Source organism: Bacillus rossius, chromosome 18 (assembly GCF_032445375.1).
Source record: "Bacillus rossius redtenbacheri isolate Brsri chromosome 18, Brsri_v3, whole genome shotgun sequence".
NCBI classification, from domain to species: domain Eukaryota; kingdom Metazoa; phylum Arthropoda; class Insecta; order Phasmatodea; family Bacillidae; genus Bacillus; species Bacillus rossius.
In genome coordinates, this window is record NC_086345.1 from 6922896 (window position 1) to 6946277 (window position 23382).

The 23382-nt window shown below is 39.1% G+C and overlaps 1 protein-coding gene across 4 annotated transcripts in view; it reads right to left on the reverse strand.

Annotated features, from left to right (window-relative positions):
• LOC134541416 (cytosolic non-specific dipeptidase) overlaps positions 1 to 23382 on the reverse strand; it is a 64371-nt gene that overhangs the window by 6755 nt on the left and 34234 nt on the right. For all 4 annotated transcript variants that reach the window (XM_063384859.1, XM_063384860.1, XM_063384858.1 and 1 more), the window contains 4 exons: positions 11455 to 11684; positions 8813 to 9011; positions 6406 to 6627; positions 1330 to 1479 (listed from right to left, as the gene is read on the reverse strand). In XM_063384859.1, the coding sequence (XP_063240929.1) occupies positions 1330 to 1479; positions 6406 to 6627; positions 8813 to 9011; positions 11455 to 11684 (801 nt within the window). The remainder of the gene's footprint in view (positions 1 to 1329; positions 1480 to 6405; positions 6628 to 8812; positions 9012 to 11454; positions 11685 to 23382) is intronic.

Sequence of the window (23382 nt, forward strand, 5' to 3'; positions counted from 1 at the left end):
GACTTTATGCAGTCGTCGTTCGAAAACATACATCCACCGTTAATTCGCGGTACGTGCAACATACTAATTAGAAAACACGTCACATTCGCGTAACCCCAGGCGGAGTGTGGGCTCGGGTTATCAGCAGACTGCCCCCTCCAAGTCACATCCCCTCTTCCGACATCTCGTGCGCAAGTTCACGTGACCATCTTCCGGCCACGACACACGAAAGAAAATAGTTCTAGCACACGTCTACAGTTTATAACTCATTACTAAGGTAGCCATATTAAAATATTATGCTATAAAAATACCTAACTAGAAATTAATATAATAAATCCTCTAAAAATAATCAAAACATCTTAAATACAATATAAATGACAGTAAACTTAAATGTTCTCTGACCTTCTAGACCATTTTAGGTATTACCAACTTAACAGTCATTTCCTTTAGGCATGTTTTCAAAAAAATTTGCTGATTACAAAAATAAATTATGAATTTAACATTTTAAAGTTAAAAATCTAAGTTAACTAAATGGGCAAAAGGAAAAAAGAATTAAACCACAAGTGCAAAATAAACTAATGTAACTATAAAACAATCATAAAAAAAAACAATTCATTCAAATTGTATCAATAGATTTTCCTTGAAGTCGAAGATCATGTAAATAATTTGCTGCTTTGTTTTTGGCGAAAACTTAGGTCTTCAACTTTGATTAGAATCAAGCTAAGGTCTTCCCACACCCCTACAGCATATGTACTGACAATCCTAGAACATTACAATGAAAGTATACTATAAATATGTTTTATTTCTTGATCCTCCAACAGCACAAAATGTGTTGATTCAATAAACTTAGTTTGTGAAACAAACATTTAAAGGGTCGATACATCAATTCTTTTTCATTCCTCGTACATTATTTTATTTTCAACCCTTGAGAACTAGATTCGGACTCAACGGGTATGTTTGAAATACTCTTTGGGATTCAAATTCAAGATTCAGATCCACCCTCTTACTACTAAAAACTAATTATTACTTCACAGGAGAAACTACATCTACAATTCAGTTCAAGGCATTCCATTAAATTATGTGCTGAACTCAAACATAGCCAAGATTATTAAAAATTCAAAAATATAAAGATTTAAAAAAAAAAAAAAAAAAAATGGCTGCAAACAAGAGGGCGTCTTTCAGTTATGTGTCCTTAGAAGAAAAAATTTTAATATCAGATGATGCTCCTTGATGAATGAACCAAATTTTTTTTTATTTTACTAAATTATCATTCTATATTTTTCTTAAAAAAAGATAATTTTGAGATACTTGAACAATATTGTCCTGTGTGGTGTGGAGGTGTGTACACACCTGCAGGGTGAGCGTGACGGGAATGGAGCCTCCTTCCCGCGTGAGGTCCGGCTCCACCCCGTACACCTGCTTGGTGGCCTTGCGGGCAGCCACGTAGTTGGGGCTGTTGGGGTCCGACACCCAGGACGGGCCCCCGTGTCCCAGGTACACCTGCGTGCACACCACACCACACCTCCAGGCACTGTCACGTCCCTCGCGCACACCACCACTCCAGTCGGTCATCACCTTCCGCAACCTCAACTGCACGTTTCCCCTCGCAAATTATTTAAAATAATTTTCCTACATTGCAATTTCCTGAAATGCATAAAGACAATAGGCTATATACAGGGTCGGTACAAGGTAAATTGCCGCCCTAGACGAAAAACCTTAATGCCCCCCCCCCCCCCTTCCCCTGCCGGACACCCCAAAAAAATTTTCCTTGCCTCAAAATACATCACGTAAGCCTAATATTTTGTCAACAATCAAATGTAAGCAAGCTTGTGTTTTTTTTATACTTTTTTTACTTATTACAAATCATAAACAGGTCACCGTGGACTTTAAATAATTACTTATATCAATATAAACATTCCAAACTGTTACAAAAATCCACTTTCATCTAGTTTCAATAATCGTTAAACATATTATATCAGCTGTTACGTATCGTGCTGCGCCGCCCTAGGCAGTTGCCTAGTTCGCCTATATGGACGCGCTGGCCCTGGCTATATAGCTGCACTAGTTCAAACAGAACCCTGCATACACCATTTTACAGTGTGCATGACTTATGCACTAAGACACCATCTGGGGGAAAAAAAAAGTGTTTAAAGTCCGGGTGATGGCAGACTGGAGCATGACCTCTCCCCCTCTGAAGTTACTATCACTGAGGAATTTACATGACGTTTCCCGGTTTTTACAGTTAATTTCTTGACTTTTACTTACACGTTCTAACTTCCCTGACTTTCCTGAATGTGGACACTTTGCCCTCCCCCCTAACACTCCCCCCTCTCTCAAGGAACCATCTGGCAAGATAACAGAAACATTATCTACACAACATTGTTATCAAAAAAAACATCCAAAGAAGCAGAAAAAAAACTATAAATTATTTTCCTACAAAATACTTAAATCCATTGCATTGTTATCATTATATTAATATTATACGTAACCAACTTTGCCAGTCTGGAAAAAAAAACCCCCACCAACAACAACAACAACAACAAACAACTAATATTTGTTTGAGCTTCAAACAATCACACAGTTGCTTGTAATCATTACATATAATTAAAATACGAACATTAAGTACTACTTAATATGTAATTATTGCTGGTACTGTGCTTCAAAAACTGTATTGTGAATTTCCATATGTTTTCCAGGTTTTTAAGATATCTTTTCAATTCACTGAATTTTCCATAATTCTCAAATTTCCTTGTCTAAGATAATCCGTCAATTTTGTTTTAAAACAGAATATTTTGGTGCTAATTTTTAATTTTTTTACTAACCATCTTTATTTATGAAGATAGTGCATCATTAAACAGGAAAAGTACAAAGATTATAATTGTTATTAAAGTTGGAGGTGGACGGGAATGGCATTTTTACTTTGGGACGGGATTAAATCAGGAAAGATGGATTTTCTGGTCTTGTGATCGTGAGCAATACATTGAAATTATGTCACTTAACTTGGTATACAGAAAAATATATTTACCATAAATATGACTCTCAAAACCATCTCATCCATCCCATAAACCATTAGTAAATAATACTGTTACATAAGAACCAATACATAATAAGTAGAGTCCCGATTATATGGTGAATCACGATAAAACGAAATAACATCGAAAAACACATTAACGTGCGACAAAACACCGAAAAACATGTCAACACACGACAAAACACGAAAATAGGCAACTTTCAGTAGCTATTATAATTTATTTAACATAAACTTCTGGTTTCCGTAGCATCATTATGTATGGAATCAACTCGGCATGTTTTGAATTCCATTCTAGGCCACTAGAAAATGAAATACAGGTTATATGTACAATGTCCTGCTTTGTTTTGATTCTTCACTTCATAGAGTCCATAGATACAATGCAAAGACGTGAAACCTAGATTAGGCGAAAAAAATCTCGGAGCATGTTCCAATAAGGATGCTAGTACTTTGCGACACTGAAACAGTACTCCAGCGTCTAGCCATAGAGTTTTCACACATTTTAAAATACATCTTTTTGAGTTGCTGTTTTTGTATTGAGTATTGTCGTATATTGCTGTTTCTTGTAAGTTATAAAATGCTGGTTTTATTTAGTTTTGTAAATAAACGACGGTTTTTAACTTTTACTAAAAATAAAACCAATAACACCGAAATCTCATATTTTTAAAACGAAATTGATCAAAAAATAACACCATAAAATCGGGACTCTAATAATAAGTACCACATAATGTAAATAAAAACCAACATCTTATTCCCTACTCTACTGTAAATTTTTGTTATTGACAATAGAGCCAGCACATGAGAAAACATCTTCACTGGCATCCTGTTGCTAGTTTTCTTCTTCTTAAAGAATGACTAACTCATTTATAGAGCTTTAGGATGTTGTATTGCATGCCTGTGCATTCCTGATGTTGTACCATTCTCAATTTCCAAATACAGTGTAAACTCTTTATAACATCACTCGATTTAACAACAAACTCCTTAAAACATCGAAATTGCTTGAATTTGGTTGGTTTACCTTGTTTTCTATACAATAATATACTGATACTCTATATAGCGTCACGCTCACTCTATTTAACGACAAAAATACGGCAATATAAATAATTTAGCAGTACTTTCTACGATATCGAAGTTGATAAGAACTGCAGCTGTGTACGTTCTTTTGTTTGCTGTTTTGTTGTTGTATTATCTAGCACGTGTTTACTTTGACTGACGTTCCGGAGATTCTAAGAAATGTTGTCTTTTGTTTTTGTATGATGAACTTGCACATGTTTACCTCGGTCACTAAACTTTTGTCAAGTTGTTACATGTTATCATTATCGCAGTAGCTTACAGACTTTCGAACTGTAAACATGCCGAGTAAAGAAAATCTTTGTACATTGAGGAAAAAGTTTTATTAATACGCTCAATACAGGTGGGAGAAAAGATCAGTGATGTTGGAAGACACTTTTGTTTTAGCCGCTCTACCGTGTCTATAATATGGAAAACCAAAGAAAAAATTTTGCAAGCAGAGGAGGATGGAAAATTTGCTAATAAATTAAAGAAACGTCAATACAAAGATCTGGATCAAGCGATGCAGGAACAAGTTAATTTTTACATAACAAATTTTAAACTTTTTTTTTTACTGATGACTTCCACATGGGCAGTCTCTAATTGTTTATTTTTTAATACACGACTAAAAAATTAATGAAGGCGTCAAAAAAAAAAATGCAAGTTAGGAAAAGGTGAGTGGAAATAAAAATCTTTTGACTTCCAGCACTGTTACTTTTGTAATTAGTGGAGTTTTTTTGTATCTTTCTTAAGGGCTCCGCCTACCCGGGCACACACACGGTGTGCAGAGCTTCAGGAAAAACAACGCGATTTGAAAACTACTCAAGATATCCGTGTGGAGTCTGCTTATGAAAAGCATTTAAGAGTTCGCTGAGGACCGAAAAGTAATTTTGATTTTGGATTAAGTTTTTAAACTATATTTTTAGAAGAGTTAAAATTAGTGGTGCACCGATATGACTTTACCGATTACCGATTCGATTACCGATTATGAGAGCAATAATCGGCAGATACCGATTCAGTTACCGATTATAATGAACAAAGTTTTTTAAGTGTAATAATGCACACAAAATTTTTTATTCCCATGTAAATTTAATAACAAGATTAGGTAAAATTGAGAATACAGTTATAATAACAGTATAAAAAAATATAAAAAATACACTATTAAGTCATTGAAAGGGGAAATTAAATTAACTTCTATTTAAATATTTGTTATTGTAAACAACTTGAACTACAGTCTAATAATTGTAATTTACAATGGGTAAGTTTTTGTTGCGGAAAACTAGCATTATTATCAACTATCACATAAGGTTGCATCAAGAAATTACCGTTTAACAATGTAAACATGCTGCTTTATTTTGTTCACTTGAGTTTATAGAAAAATGTTTCCACACTTCACTTTTTTTCTCCCTACTCGCCATCTCGCTATAATTATATAAAAATGACTAAAAACCAATTCTAGCACATGTGATTTTATTTATGTTGACTGAATATATAAAATTATAAATACTTTTTCACTTTTCACGTCACATACAAATAACAAACGGATAATGTTACCAAAGACACCCATAACGAGTTTGTAAAACGCAGTGATAAAAACTAGAAGGTATCGGGACCACGATTTTGAACCGCTACTACGACTCGAAAAGATCGATTGTCATAGAATCCACTGCAACTGTTTGTGGTATTTTGATTGCGTGCCATCTATTTTACTTCTCTGGCTATACGTAATGTACAAGGCCACTAAACAAAAGACGAAACGTAAATAAACGTGTAGAAAAAATGCATTTTTTATCGTTTGAGGCAATGAGATTTATTAAACTTAACGAAATATCTGTAATTATGATATGACGCAGTTAGATGAATTTTGTAATATATACAAATATTACCGTATTTCGCCCTAAAATGTGTAACAAAATATTACACGGTAAAAACCTACTTAATTACGCCGGGACATAAATAATCGGCAAAGTAATCGTTAAGATAATCGCTGATTACGATTAATCGGTAAGTACCCATAATCGCCGATTACGATTCATCGGTATCCGCATCGGTGCACCACTAGTTAAAATGGCTAAAACGCATGTTTTCAGAGTAATTTTTAGGCGTAAAACATCCGGTACAGATTCTTGAAAGCACTTAAGGGACTTGTATCACACCTTTATCTTAATTTCTCCGCCGTATAATGTTACGGTCACCGCTCATGTGCACGCCAGTCCAGAGGAGACACCGCGCTAGAAGCACCAGCGAGCGTCGTGCTTATCATCACTAACACAGATACACCTCTGACGAGGCGGGCCCCTTAACATCACTTTGATTTAGGTGTTGTTTAGTCCCTGCGTACAACGTACCTTCATGGAGTTGGGGCTGCTCCTCTCGGCCCAGCGCGCCTTCACGTAGTCCACCACCAGCCTCTCCACCCGGTCCGGGGTCTGGCGGGGCACGATCCGCACCGAGAACTTGCCCGTCACCTTGCCCGGGATGACCGTCTTGGCGCCCGGCTCGCTGAACGCCCCCTCGATGCCGTGCAGCGACAGGCTCGGGTAGCGGAAGCGGTGCTGCAGCAACTTGATCTGTGGCCGAGCAAACGTCAACGTCTATTGCAAATTGGTGCACAAATAATTTGGTCAATCTAAACATGGAAAAAACTGCTATCATTACCTTCTCTAGAAAAACCTACCCATTGCAATATGAATACAAACTTGATAACTCACTTATTAAAAAATCTCAACATGTCAAAGACCTAGGAATTTTACTGGATCAAAAACTATTTTTTCATCTTCACATTGAAAACATTATCTCGGTATCTAACAAAATACTTGGTCTAATTAAATTTATCACCTTTAACACCTCCAATATTGACTCTATTCTCTCCCTCTATACAGCTCTAATAAGATCAAAACTTGAGTATGGTTCTATTATATGGAATAGCATCAATAACACTGATATTGAAAAGCTTGACAGGATTCAATCTAAAGTATCTGACTATATTAACAAAAAATTAAATACCATCAATAACATAGATTTAAATTCCCTCCTTGGTTCATTATCAACTAGAAGAAAGATCTTAGATGCCATTTTTGTCTTCCATTGTTATTATAGTAATCTTATATGTCCTCATATATTTGATGTTACTGGCATTAAAATTCCTTCTTTTAATAGCCGTAACCCACCTTTTTTGTGCACACTTTTAAATACAAATGATATTATATATAGACTTGTTAACAATTTTAATATGTATGTTAATCACTTACAACCTACCAGAGAGAAAAAACTTGTTAAAAAAATTATTCTTTCGGCATCCAAAGATTAATTATCTTTATGCTCTAATGTTATTACCTAAATTATTTAATACCAGATGTATTAATTTAAGGATACCAACTGTATTTATCCACATAATATTATATGTTCTGTACTTATACATTTATTACTCTCATGAAACATTTTTGTTATTTTAAGTACTTTTCAGAAGTTAAGCACTCATATGGATATTTGTATGTTATGTTGTCTTGTCTTTGTTTTTGTCCTACTATTTGTTGTTCTTATAATTTATTGTTTTGTTCTTATTTTTGTTCTGTTACTGTATTTGTTTTTTTTACATGTCTTACATGTTGTGCCCACCGTTGGAGCCTTGTGCTGTTGGTGTGGCATGTAACAAATCAAATAAATAAATAAATAAATTAAATAAACCTGCGGCAACAGTTAGAATGACTTGCCTGCCGGTGTTATTGAGTTTTAGTTTTATATTCTCTGTTTATATGACACAGACATTGTTAATCAATACACATCAAGTAAAATGGGTTCAGCCTTATTTGAAAACAGTAGTTTAGTATTTCTTTGATAGGTGCTGAATTTTAAAAATAAAATATAATTTGTGAAAAGCATGTCTATGGCTTGCTAGCAATCACGTAAAGAAATCTAAGCAAAAACTTTGCAGGTTAAAAATTAAACGGAACAATAATTACATTTGCCTTAGGTAGAATCTGTGCGAGAAGGCCTAAGAAAGAATCGCTAAGAATAATACAAATAAATAGGAAAACATGTGAAAGCATTTTTTGAAAATAAACCAACATGAATAATGGATACGCAATCAAAAAAGTTAATGTTTTGCAATTCATTTGGTCCACACATTTTGATACAAATTTCATGCTAAAATTAATACAACATACTTTGAATTATGTGCATAGAAAGTAAATTTTTTTGATCTGAGATCAAATTGGTTTGATTATGAAATAAAAAAGCACCCCCCAAGAAATAACCGCTCAAGTGCAGAGAATGCAAGAGCATAAGAGAGCAAGAGAGCAAGTACGCTGCGTCATTTCCACCTTTCCCTGCCGTGTCTTTTATCGGTTCCCACCACGTACCTAACTATTCCCCTCCTCTCCTGGTTCCCCCACCACATACTTAGCTATTTCCCCTCATGCGATCGGAATTATCGTAACGCTCGAAAATTGCTACCCCCTCAGTAAAGACGTTTCACTTAAAACAAAATAAATACAAACCTTAAGTTAAGAAATACTATAAGGTACCTTAACTTAATATTAGGCTTTTTTAAGAAACCACAATGGGAATAATAATAAATAATAAATAGTATTTCTTAACTTAAGGTTAGTATTTTTTTTATTTTTTTTTAAGTGAAACGTCTTTGCTGAGGGGGTATCAATTTTCGAGCGTTACGAAAATCTAAATGTAGTGAAATCTACCAACACTGAAATACAGGACATCACAGTTACACAGTTGAGAAACCTGCAAACTCACCTTGTCCTCTCCATGAGGCAGTTTGTTGCATTTGATATCTTTCTTGTACGCTTCCACGTCAAACTCGATATCCTTGTACAAACTGACCTCCTCCGGCGTAAGCTTCTCCACGTCATCGTACATCCCAGTGACCAGGATTTTGCCATCCTTGTCCACCAGCGTGTTCATGAGGTAGATCAGGTCACTCATGGCTTCATGTCTGCACATGGGACGAGCAATTAACCACTGACGTGTGTGTAAACATACAGTCAAACCAATATTTTACAGCACCTGTGTTGTACAGACAGCTTGTCCATGTGGACAAATATTCTCATGCATCAAAGAAGGGAGTGTACTGGTTCATACAGATAACTCAGATGCACACAAATAAAACAGAAAGTGTAAATATTGAAGTTTGACAGAAGGTCTATAAAGAACTAACTAGCGATGTATTGGTTCTGCTTTGCTGCAATTTAACCGGCACTCGGAACCGCAAATATCATCCCAGAAATACAAACAATTTTCCAGCCAGCGATTCCTGGTAAAAATAATAAGCCATCCAGCAACATGTGCATAGAAGAGGTAGTTTGCCACTGGTGACAGTCACATGTCTTTAACTTCCCTGCAAGCTGCCAATGAAGGTACACCATTAGCATCCCCTCCCACACTCACACATACTGGGTTCGTAAGGGATAGCAGAATTAAGTTTTATTGATTATTAATATTTAGAATTAATATTACATAAATGTACTTATAAATGTTTGATCACGAATCACAGACATTTAAAAATGTTTATTCTCAAGTCGCTCAATGTCTGTCAAGTTCACACTCCTCACTGTAGCAAGGCTCAACAGTGGTTCGCCCCTCACCTCGCGAGGGTCCATACACAGTATTGTGCCACTATATCTTGTCCCTCCACGTCGCGCCACTCCGCCGATGACGTTCTTCCCTTCACTCTCAGAACTCGGCACTCCTCGCGGGGGCCGGCATCGCTGCTCTAGTACCTCAGGGCCGCCCTTCTCGAACCGACGAGAGCGGCTGTGACGAGTCGCGCCATCCCGGGCCGACCCGACGCCCGAAACACTGAGCAAGGCTGTGTTTATTCTCACTACTCCGTGCGGCAGCCCGCGGAATCCCCAATGCCGTTCAGCGATAGATGACAGCACCGAGACAGGATGATGCGCGGGGAGCACAGGGGGGAAGGGGGCAGTGACGACCCTTGTAATCTGGCCAGGCATGCGTAGCATTCCTTACGTCAGTGGATGGCGCGTGATGTTAGTGGCCGTGATATGTATGGGAATGGCCTTTGCAGGGGTAGATGCCACTATTAATACTTTTATTAAAAATATGCTGTAAAACAGGAATCAGGGGGTGTGAGCCGACTTTTAAAATGAAATTTGGAATGTCATCGCGAACTGTTGGTAGGGTTGACTTTAGGGTTTTAATACCCCACAGAACCAGACCCTCTATAATATTTGGCATAGGAATATAAAAATTAGTAAATATAGAAAATTATTTTTGTGTGTGGAGGTTACAAAAACACTAGCAAAGCAATAATAACCAAGTCATTTGCGACAGAATTACTAACCTTCAGAGATGATTATTTCTCATAGCCATTTCTCGTAATGTGTACATAGTTCCAGAATTTTTTTGGAATTCTGTTTTATTTTGTTATTAATATTGAGGAGCTAATTTTTTTTTTATCTCTACCAATTATAAACTTAAAGACGCTTTTCGTAGTAAGAAAACAAAGAATAGTAAAATTGGTTCATTTTGCATTTATAGAATTGAATTATTGTGTGCTTAAATTAGTCCAAGGCATAATGTGTATTGGGGCTATGCACAAAATTTTATGGGGTAAAGTACTTTATTTGTTGTGTACCAAAAATCTGTATGCTAAATAATTGAACAGCTGAGTGGAAAAAGGTTAATATTCCATATATACATGTTTTGAAAAAATAGGAAAAACAGATTTGTACAAAAACTAGTTTGCATCAAAAACTTCACTATTGAGGAACTGTAGGTGTAGTAGTATACAGCAAAAGTACACAATTTCCGATTCCATAGTTAAAGTAAGTAAAGAAATACGAATAATTGAAAGTGCCGGAATGTTATCCTTTTCCCACTAATCAACAAAAAACAAAAAAAAAAAGTAATAATAATGTTTGCAACCCAAAAGCATAAGAAATAATGCATTAAAGACAAGATATTATTGCACTAAACATAATAAATTTATTTTTGCACACATTTGAGGCAATTAATAGTCATATATAATATTTTGACAGCTGTGATGCAGCAAGAAAAACTTTCTTCAAGGCAACATATTATTTTATTATAACGTATTACACTTAACAAAATACTGGCACACATAATAAAGAGAAACGAACACTATTTGAAAAAAGAAAATGGACCTGGAAACTATTCAATGGAAAATTCAGCATCATTTTAAACAATGGCCTACCACTGGAATATTATCATTCTTACACTAAATGGATAGCGTATAAGAAATACTACAAAATGGCTATCTCAGGTTCATTTCGCCAATTTGTGGAATGTTATCCTTTTTTTTCACTCAGCTGTTCAATTGTACAATTTAAAAAAAATGGATAATTCGTGGAGACTCGCGCTGTGAATGAAGCGGGTTGGTTTGCTGGGCCACTCACACCGTGCCCCCGAACACGCCGCTGTGCAGGTCCTTGCACGAGCACTCCACCTCCACGCAGAAGTAGCAGACGCCGCGCAGGCCGTAGGTGACGCACGGCTTCTCCGTGCCCAGCCAGTAGTTGTCGGAGATGCACACGTAGTCCACGTCGGGGAAGAAGGAGTCCTTGCGGCGGTACAGCAGCTCGTCCAGGCCCTCGCTGCCCGACTCCTCCATCCCCTCCAGGCAGAACTGCGGCAGTTGCACACCGCCACATTCTGTACATCCGAGTAGCGGCGGCAAGCAAGCATGCTTCACATCACGCTATGCTTAAACTCTTACCATTATTTTTTTTATCGTATTGCAAATACTTGAGTTTTCAAGTCCCCGGAACAATGAAATTATACAAGATCTCACATATCGCACCCTGAGTACAAGACTATCTATTCGTAACTCAAAAAATTGAGTTTGTGAGATATTTTTTTTTACCACAAGCAGGAAAATATCATTATCTAGGCACTGCAAGACTATCGCAATATTATATTTACTTTTACGGGACTTATGGCAAATAATGTAGTGTTGCACTCTGGAAAACATTATATAAGAATATGTGCAAGACTATGGCAAATGAGTTGTGATAGTATTGCAATGATTTTTGAGTTACGATAGTCTTGTACTCAGGGTGCGATATGATGGCTACAACGTTTTTAAATCACCTCTAGAAAAGACAGAACCTAAGGAAGCGGTAAGTGAAAAAAACCAATGCAGAGATGGATGCCCTTAAAAAAGTATAATCACTTTTTACGAAAAGTGGATTAATTTGAAAAGGGAGAATACGGTGCTTAAAACATTGCTCATTGTCTATAATGTTGAATAATTATTTAATAGTTTATGTTAGTCTTAGTTATGTTAAATTTGTAGAATTTGTCTTGTGTAACAGCTGATCTGTGCTGCCGTTGACGGGTCCTGGTCACTGTGCCTCGGCACAGTGCTACCGCCCCTGGTGTACCGCCCGCCCCCAACAGACAAGGAGTGGGGGGTGTGCCGTTTATCGGGAATTACTGAAGGCGAGTTAATAATAATGCGCATAACGTGCTTTTGAACCCTTCAGGATTACTCCTGCACACAAACACCGCGTGTCGCGCGACTGTGGGTCCACGCGCGAGCGAGGCCTCATGAGCGCAAGTCCGTCCTCTCCCAGTGGCTGCCTCCTCCCGACTCCCCCCGCACCTCGCCGACGCCACAGTTTTGAGTCGCGCGGCGACCACTAGCCAATGGCGTGCAGGGAGCTACCGGGTGGAACTACACGGATGACCCACTAGGTGCACCAAAGACCTTACAATCGTATGTTTTTACATGTTTGTGACGTAGATGTTAATGTATATGTAACATGGTCGCTGCTTGTTTGTTGCAACTACTACTTGCGCGGAGTGTCTACCAGCACAGGAGGTCCCCCAGTGCAGAGTGCCTGCCCGCCAAGACAGCCAGGGAAACTGGGGAAGAACTCTGGCATTTGCCGGGAGTGACTAGGCAGAACTGCTATTCTCCCCCGGGGCTTCTGACCGCAGGCTAGGTTTCTCCAGCGCGCCATCTCGCTCCACGTGTGATGCCTTGCATTAGCCCTGCAGTCGTTAAGGAATACTAAACTATTTGGGTGAAAAAAAATTAATAAAAGAGACAGGATGCCAAGCGATGGCATATTAAACACAAAATAGAAGGGGGGGGGGGGTGAAGTTTTGAGGATATATTCACATGTTGTCATGGATTAATAAACAATAACAAAAGGAAAAACATCCTTTATTAAGATTATTTTTTTATTTTTAAATATAGTTCGTGAGAATTATTTACAACATAAAGTTTCTGATCGCAGCTCAGCTCGTTTCTGCTTTTGCCCTGGACACCCACTGGCACCATGTACACACACACTTGTACTTGCCTTCACGTCCATTTTCCACTTAGAAATACTTGCCTGGCAACCTACGATATACTTTGTTAATGTATTAAAGTAAAGCTATATACACATTGTGAGGATATTTGAAAGAATCCAGATATATTTAAACCTGAACACATAAGGCATTAAAGAAGAAAATTGCAGAGCATATTCCTTGTGGAAGTTTTACACATAATATATTTAAGAAAATCAATTATTTTCTCATCATTGAGCAAATACTTATGTATCTACAACTATTTACTAGTCACAAAAAAAAAAAAAAAAAAAACTGGTGGTGGAGTAGGAGTGCTGTCCTGTGGTGCAGTTGTGTGAATGACAGTGTCACTTAAGTTTTCCTGCTCCATGATTAGGGGAGATGTGGGCCGCCCTAACCTTTCCTCACAGGTGACTACAGGCGAATTCCCTGCAGATGATGAAGGATTCGACTCACTGCTTGAGGTTTGTGCAGTAGCATACTCCTCGCCTACACTTCGTGATCTTTCTCTAAGAAAGTATTTGTTTTGTTCGTCGGCCATAGTGGTGTGCAAGGAAGTAATTGAAAAAAATAATGTGTTACACAAATAACACACTTGCACACAGTACTTGGATGGTACAGAATTTTCACACAAAAAAATGTTGAGGTGTCCCTTAACCTCAAAATCGGCCCCACCACGTTGGGCGCCAAATTAGTATGTGTGGGGGAACTTTTGAAGCTTTATTTTGTAATAAATAGGCCCCACTAGGGTAGCCAAATAAATATGTGCGGGAACTTTCTAGTAGTTTAGGCCCCACACACACACTAAAACGTTGGGCTGAATAAAACTGTGTAATAAATTAGATTTCTTAATTGTGTGACTCTTCACTGGTAATGTTGATATATGGTAAGTCACAGTTAGGTGTTACTTGATTGATTTGGAACATACATAAATACACACTGGAGTAGGTGAAATTACAAATGACACAACACAACACTTTGAATATTAAATATAGAATTATTTTATTTCCAATGTAAAAACGATTTAAAAGATTTCAATCTTATTAATATATTTAATTATTATTCATATCCAAAACAACAACCTAACCTAACGGTGACATCATAGTAATTCAATAAAAGTTCAATTACCATGAGTTATGTTGCGCACATTTAAATATTTTCAAAAGTCTTAATTCGGGTTCGTTGACACTACACAGTTTTTAATTAATGTTTTTAGGGAACTTAAATCAATTTACCTCGGCTAGATAGGTTCAAAATCATCGGCAGAGCTCAGAGCCTCTCATCTATAGGACCACTGAGTCTGTTAATTAAATGTGTAAATTCGTAAAATTTATGTCCAAGTATAATTTAAATCAGCTATAAAGTCAATTTAATTCGTGAAATCAATGTTTATAATAAGTTTCGGCGACGATGTGACGTAAAAACGGGAGTTTCGTGATTCGTGCATAAGATTAGGGCACAAAAAATCTGGGCACTTTTATTACTCACGTTAATCACTCCTATAATATTTATCTTTTTAGATAAATCCTATTTAAATGTTCTGAACTCCCTAATGGTTCATAATTATCATCCACTATCCGGGATGCCTGATGCTAGATAGCTAATTTTCAGGATTTTAAATCGCCGACGTCACGAAGTTGCCGCTCATTCAGCTGGCCATTGTAGAACTCCCTTTCTTACTAGTTTCCTCAAAATAACCAGTAAGACTCACTTTTAAATGGTGGCCCGTGATTGGCCAAAAGTACCGTTTCAGTTACCTAATTTCTTACCGAAAACGTAAACTCCGAACGCAACAATTGCGCGGATAACAAAATTTCACTTAAAATTTAAATAAATAAATATAAAAATAATAATTTACATAATAAATAAACGGCGTTAATTTTACCGTTTACAGTTTTCAAGTCCATTAGTCCTTAGAGGGGTATCAACAATACCTCGTTCAAATAGTCCGGTAAAAATCCAAAGAATCACTTTTTCATAGACATACATAACCAAATATTGCCGTTTCTGAAAATAAATAATATTATACATAGAGCAATCAAAAATAAAATATATCGTAAATAATAATAAATAATTAAACTGTCAAAACAAACATGTTGCAGTACAGATTTTGCCGCCCTTGTCAATTACATTGAACAGTGCTCTTTGACCTGTTCAAAACGGTGCAATGTGATTGGCACTTCCCTTTCTCCGTCGCACAATACACAACACTCTTCGTTGCCTAGCAACGCGCGCACGAAACGACAAACAAAAAAAACAACTTGAGAGAGACTACCTCTCCTCCTCGATTCGTTTTTTTTACCGTTGCGCGCCTGAAAATCGCGCCTTTTTAAACACTTGTTGTCGGGTCGTCGCTGCTAACAGACCTGCGCGAAGAAGTTCACGGATTTTGCAGTGCAAAATCTTCGAAGGCTGGAACTGCTGCTGCTCTCCGACAGCTTCTGCCTTGAGCCGCTCCTGTTGAGAAGGACTCGGGAGGACTTACTTACTGTGAGTATGATTCACTAAAGGGATTCGAAGGGGTGCAATGTACACGTGGGTCAACAATAGGACGTTCTCCAGGTCACGTCACGGCAGTGGGTCAACGTCCACCTGCGGTGATGACTGCATCCTTGCTGCGACTCCTCCTTCCTGCAGCGGACAGCGGCGTCGAGACGGCGCCTGTCCTCAAAACGACCAACAAACCTGGCCTGGTTCACCACGCGTCGACGGGGTCTGGCGTGGGGCGATGATGCTGTACCAGACAGCACGGCATCTGGCACTGCAGCTGACGTCATCAACTGCTGATGTGGCAGCATCCAGCCGCCCTGCCTCACGACTACGCGCGAGACGGCGTCGTGGCGTCTGCGGTGCTGATTGCGTGGAGCGAGGTCACCACTTCCCACAAGGAAGCACTCGTCTATTCCCATCACTGTTAGGTACACAATCGTTGCGAACCGCACTACGTCTAGCTCACTCTGGTGTAACCTTCGCACCTGACTTAAGTATAGGTGTCCGGGTCTTAACCGAATAACTTAATCACTATGTGCGTACTTGTACTCTTGCAAATACAAGTGTCTGCAGGCAATACAACTTGTGTACTTGTCGCGGAACACTATGACGTCACCGTTAAAACAAAAATATCTTAAATTAACCTTAAAATTCCTAGCTTAACATATAACATTCTCATTATTAACGTCATTGTTAGAAAAAAAATAAATAAATACCATTAATTATTAAATCTCACTTCTTGCATAACAATGCATGGTTATCAATAACCAATAAATTCAATATTAGTACTTTGCTTGCTACTAACATATCACATTGTTAGTTCGTACTTGATTAATATGCATTACAGTGCATTTGCTTGTTTGTGTTCTCATTTCATGAGATTTCATACATTTCACAAAACATTTCATTATAGCATATCATTATTGGATATCAAACATCACATGTTTTGCTTTTCATTATAACATATTGATAGCTAACATAATTGCTATTCATTACTCAATGTTTGTAACTTACATGTTTACATTTCATTATTACAAATATTTGCATTTAATTATAGCATATTTAGCTTGCTATTTACATTTGCATTTCATCACACCTGTTAACATTTCATCAAAGAATATATATCAGATCACGTACATACTGACAATTAATAGCTCATTGTTATGTTTACATAGTACATATTAGCAATTGATCATAAAACATATCATTTACATATAACTATATATATAATAACATTTACATATCATAACATTTACATTTCATTATGTTTACAGGTTGCACAATCAAAATTTCATAGTGTCTTTACTCATTGTTTACATTATCATCTCACATACAGAGAAATCGTTGGTTTACACAATTACCAACTTAGTAACTTTTCAACTTCAGTCTGCTGTGCTCGGATCAACAGCTGTAGAGGCTTTATCTTCCTCTTCTCATCTTTCATTACTGTGTTTTCATCCCGTAGCGGTCTCGCTGGGTTGAATAAGTGTTGACATTTCATCTCATCTTGGTTACTATCAGTAACATGAGTCTTGTAATCTACTGAGGCTCCTGGCTTCAGTGTAGCTAAGGTTCCTTTTACCAATCAGCTGTTTCACAAACATGCTGTATCAGGATAGCTTTTAACATCTGGTATCACGCGTTCAATATTTTTTTCATTTCTTTTTAAGGAAGTTTTCTTGCTTTTTCAATCTTATAACTTCTGTTAGGCGAAGTTGCTTGTGGACACTTGTTTGCCGGAGTACCTTCACTTCTCGCGACAAAGGGCTTAGATCCTGAGTTTTTCAGATCCACATCCTCCGCTATTCTTCACATCATTCGAAGAATACTACTCAAGCAACTATGACAGTGCTGCGAGTGAATAGTGTTGAGACGACGTAATTTCCTTGTATAGGGGCTTCTCCCAATAAATCCTTAAAAATCATCGATTTCAAATTTTCGTGTTTTCGTTTCATAAAATATCAATACCTTGACACCCAAAGTTTAATAAACTAAATGTTTCAGCTAAATCTGATTGGATTTGTATGCGAAATGAGTGCATACTTTTCTAATCTGCATTCTGGGTAGAATGCAATCCTAAAGATCATTCTTTTCCCTAAATTCATCCCAGAAATGGTAAAAAAAATAGTGAAGTTTTAAAAATCTTAGTGATATCTTCTATAAATATTAGAAAATTCAGTGATTTTCTATTTCTCATCATCAACATAACGACGCCTATTGGATTACTCAGCATCATCAATAAATCAAGGTAACCTGCATAATATTATTCTGCTTGTAGTTGCGAAGTGTTATGTGCTTTTAGAGATGCTTTGCATGCCAGTGTTTACATATGTCTACACAGCAGGATGGGGTATCATACCACATAGTTACATTGACACTAAATAAGCTTAATTTCTTCTCGTTTGTTAGTACACAGTACATACAGCTTCACATAGGTATAGGCTAGTCTAGCGTTAAATATATGTCTCCATGACATTTGAGTTCATACTCATACGAGGAATTGTGCAAGCCAACTGATACATAAATACAATACACATTGTACACTGGTAGCTTCACAGGCTACAATAACATCTGTATGGGTGGCATTTCACTTCACCTCAAATACAGCAATATAGCGGGAATTACACTTCCGCATAACCACAGGGTAAATATCTGCATAGGTGGCATTTCACTTCACCTTTACACAGAAACAAGCGGGAATTACACCTCCGCTAAACATTACAAATTACAGTGGCTGCACTACGCCTCACATGGCGTACTAGATCACATAATCACAGTGACATACACTTACTCCTCTGTACAGTTCAGATCCTTGGTCTGAAACTTACACTTAGACTGCTCTCAGCTGTTTATGGTACTACACCTTGTACCATCACGAGGCATTCACAGCTTAGGCCGGTACTGCTTACATAGTAGTAGGGCTCTTGTATTCCCTTAACTGCGTTATATTATAACGGCCTACTGGTCGGCCTGTTGCTGGCTCTGCTAGTGCATAGCAATTCTCTTGTACTATGTCTGTGATGACATAAGGACCTTCAAATAATAAAAACAATTTCTTGGTTACATGTTCCCAGGCCTTGCTTACTGGAGTTGTTTTCTTCAGTACCTGGTCTCCAATTTTAAATTTTGCTAATTTTGATGCTGGTTTCCTCTTGCGTCTGATGTCAGCTTCTGCTGTCAACTTCCTCTTCACTAGAGCTTCTACCTCTTCTCCTGTAGGTAGTTTTTCTTCTCCATTAGGGGTTTGTTCACATCGGGGTAAATATTTCGGGTTGATCGCCACCGATCTATTCAGGCTCATGGCTTCTCCAGGGGTAACTCCAATAGAACCATGTACAGTATGGTTAATAATGCACTCTACATATGGCAACTTATCTCGCCATGATTGCTGCGAGTTATGGCATAGCGTACGTAACAGACTCCCTATTGACTTCATGAGTCTCTCCACAGGGTTACTTTGTGGATGTCGTACACTGATGGTTGTAGGTATTGCACCTAATTTCCTGACTCCTGTTTGCCACAAATCACTGGTAAACTGGGTCCCTCTGTCTGACAATATCACTTTAGGTAAACCAATTTCTTCAACGAAAGTTTTTAATTTTTGCATAACTGCTTTTGCAGTTGGGTTCACAATTGCATACAATTTTGTGAATTTTGTGAAAACATCTTGCATCACAAAAACATACTTAACACCTCCCTTTGACTGGGGTAGGGGGCCAAATAAATCAACTGATAATAATTCCAATGGTGCTGTTGGAATGATTGGCTGCAATTCTCCATGCAGGTGTTGTCCAGGTGGTTTCACCTTCTGACATAGGTCACAGGCACTTGTGACCTTACTTACATAGCGTGACATGTTAGGCCAATACACTTGCCTCTTTAACGCTTCAATGAGCTTCTTGCTACCTACATGTCCCAAGGCTACATGTAGTTCCCAGGTGATTGGTTGCCTCAAATCAGCTGGTATCACTGGTTTCCAGTGATCTTCGAAAATGCCTCTCTTTCTTGACTGGGCAAACAAAACATTTTCTGCTGATAAACAAAAATGTTGGTGAATTTTATTTTCAGCTGACTGCTTCTGCAGCTGGTTGATGATGTTTTTGCAGTACTCATCTGCTTGTTGTTTACATTTTATATCCTTCAGGATATCTCGGAGTTTAGGATTGATTTTAAATATCTCTGTGGATACTGGTGCCACTAAAAATTCCTTCTGTCGTTTTGATGTAGATGGTGAACTTTCTTGTAGTTCATGCAGGCGACTTAGATAATCTGCAGTGGTGTTGGCAGATCCCTTGATATGATGTATATGAATATCATATTCCTGCAGTAGCAAAAACCATCTCGTAAGGCGGCTACCAAATAACTTGCCTGCCTTAAGGCATGTTAACGCCTGGTGATCTGTTAACAATTTCACTGTTTCTCCAAGTAGCAGATCCCTGTACTTCTGGAGTGCCCATATAATGGCCAGAGCCTCTCGCTCTGTAACAGTGTAATTTCTCTCTGCTTGGTTGAGAGTACGACTAGCCATTGCTACAGTCTTTTCAACTCCGTTTTCCTCCTGTGCAAGCTTGCATCCTAGGGCTGTGTCAGAGGCATCTGTGTATAACAGAAATTCCTTCCCTTGGGTTGGATGATAGATGACGTGTTCAGTCAGGAACAAGTTCTTCAGGCTGAGGAAGGCTTGCTCGTGCTCTTCACTCCACATCCATGCCTGACCTTTCTTCAATAGGCTGAACAGCGGAACTGCACTCTGTGCAACTTGGTTGGAGTATATCCTGTAAAACCCAATTACTCCAAGAAACGCTCTCAGCTGTTTCACGTTCCTCGGTGTAGGAAATTCCTGAATGTTCTGCAGCTTGTCTGGAGCTGTCTTGATGCCTTCAGGTGTGAGGATGTGACCTAGAAAGGGTAATTCCTCTCTGCAGAAAACCGATTTTCTAATTTTCACAGTCATGCCTGCCTCTTGCAGTTTGTGCAGTACAGTGGCAACATGCTGCATGTGCTCTTCAAAATTTGATGATGTTATCAATATGTCATCGACATACGCCCTTGCAAATCCCTGACACTCGGGTCCTAAGGTTGCGTCTAGACATCTCGTAAAGTCAGCCACTGCGTTACACAGTCCAAATGGCATAACTGTAAATACGTACTGTTGATTCCTGAACAGAAATGATGTATATTGGCAGGAATTAGGTTCTAATGGTATCTGCCAATAGCCTGACGACAGATCCATGGTTGTGAGATACTTCACACCTTGATACAATCTTAAAATTTCTGCCGTTTGTATGGGACTTTCCCTGTCCTTGACTGTAATTTTGTTGAGCTCCCTAGCATCGAGACACAGTCTTACTGTCCCGTCTCGTTTACTCACACAAACTATGGGGTTGGCATAGGGGCTTGCTTCTCTCCTGATTACATTCCAATCGATCATAAGTTGTAGGTAGGCTGTGGCTTCCTGAACGTACTTCACCGGAATGGGATAGCATTTGCGGTGGTACGGTGCCTCCTCATTTATCTTGATTTTAGCTTGGTAGAATCTGTTTCTGCCTGGCTTGTCAGAAAATACTGACTGAAAATTAGCCAGTACACCAAACAGTTGTTGCAGCTGACTGGGTGATACACTCTTCACCTCCTGTAGTGACTGTCTTATGTCTTCAAGTGATGCCTGAAGTTGCTCACTTGCTTGTGCATTGTATATGTGCCTGTGCATAGGTTCACTGTACAATATTCCTACAAAATTTTCTCTCACATGCCACTTGCCTGTGAGTGTGACTGGAGTTTCACAGTCATTTGAATGAATTTCACATAGTTTAAAATCTATCACTATACCAAATTGTGATAGAAAGTCGGTGCCTATTATTAGCGGTTTTGCTAGGCCTTTCACAACTAGTGCAGTCATGTCTTTTGGTCTGCCTAGGCCGTGTACTGTTATCAGTACCTGTCTGTTTACAATAGGGCTTGCCCTTGATGTCACTCCAATTATCTTGAGTGCTGGTACTGGTATCTTGGGTAGTATGATGCCCTGGTGTTCGAGGTAGTTCACCAACTCCTCACTAATACACGTGACTTCAGCGCCACTGTCAATTAATGCATCCACGTTGCATTCTTCAATTTTTAATGTCACATGTGGACAAACTGTACAAACTTGATGAACACTATTTTCATCATTTTCATTATAGAGAAAGTCTCTTTCACTTTCTCTTAGCATAACAGTGCATATAAATTTATCGTAGCTGATGCAGCTGTAGATTGGAGATTTGTCGTTTTGTACCCCTGAGCCTGAATAGTGGGTTTCTGTTCGGGGCGATCCAACTGAAACCCGTTCTAGTTTAACGTGCCCTGGTTGGCACGTCCACCTGGAACACGTTGTTGTTGTTCATTGTGGTTCCAATTACTGGGTCCTGCGACGCTGGACACTGCAGCCTTGAACTCGGCTGCTACCGGGTTCACTTCCCCTCTCTGGTAGTATGCAGCCTGATGTCCTGAATGCTGCGCCTGGAATGGTGGCGGAAACGTTGCGTTCTGGTAGCGTTTGTTTCCAGAGAACTGGCTATTCTGGGCATTGCCGCCATGATTCTCTGTCGTCTGGGGGGGATAATGGTGGGGTGGCATTCGGGTTTCTTCGTGCCGGCCCTGGTATCGAGGTTCTTCCGTCTTGCGGTACTTCCTCGCGTACTCTCTCTCGTCTTCAGACGAGGATCTTGGGCGTCGGTCACGGGACTCCCTGGGAGGCCGTACTTCAGGCGAGTAGGAGCGGCGGCGGTTGTCGTTGCGGTCGTCCTTTCTCTTGCGCTGGTACATCTCTTCGTCGCTATGATAGTTCCTCGCGTTCGACCACCAGGTCTTCCTCTTGTTGTAGGGGCCTTTGCGTTGGCTCGCAGCGTAACGGCCATATGAGCTTTGCTCCCTGCCCTTGGGTTGCCACGTCATAGTGTGGACAGCTGCCTGACGGTTGTCCCTTGGCTTGTTGTCCCTGTTTTGCCAATAGTTATTCAGGGGTGGCTGGCGGTTCTGCTGAGGCACCCTCTCGTGGTCCTCCTTAGGTGCTGGCGTCCTGTCCATTTTCTCCAGCTTGTCGTAGTTCAGGAGCCTCTCTCTGAACTCTGTGACGTCTCGGTACGTCAGGCCGGACAATTGCTTTTGGTAGCGCAGCGGCAACTGAGTCAGTATAGCCGCTACGAACTCCTCGTCCGTCATGGGCAAGTCGAGGTATCTAGTTTTCTCAAACATTGTTGAGAGGTGGGCCTCCAGCGTTGTGCCCTTCCTGGGGTCATACCTCTCAGTATGGAGCTGGGCACGCAGATTGCTCTGAATCCGCAGACTCCAATACTGCTGGCGGAACATGGCCTGGAAGTGATTGTAGCTACTGGTGGTTGCACTCAGCATTTCCCACCAGTAGAAAGCCTGCCCTTTCAAAGCACTGTTGAGGCACTTTAGTACCTCAGCCTCGCTGAGATTGAACGTGGCCGCATATTCCTCAAAACGTTTCAGGAACCGTATAGGGTTCTCAGTAACCCTTCCTGAAAACGTGGGCA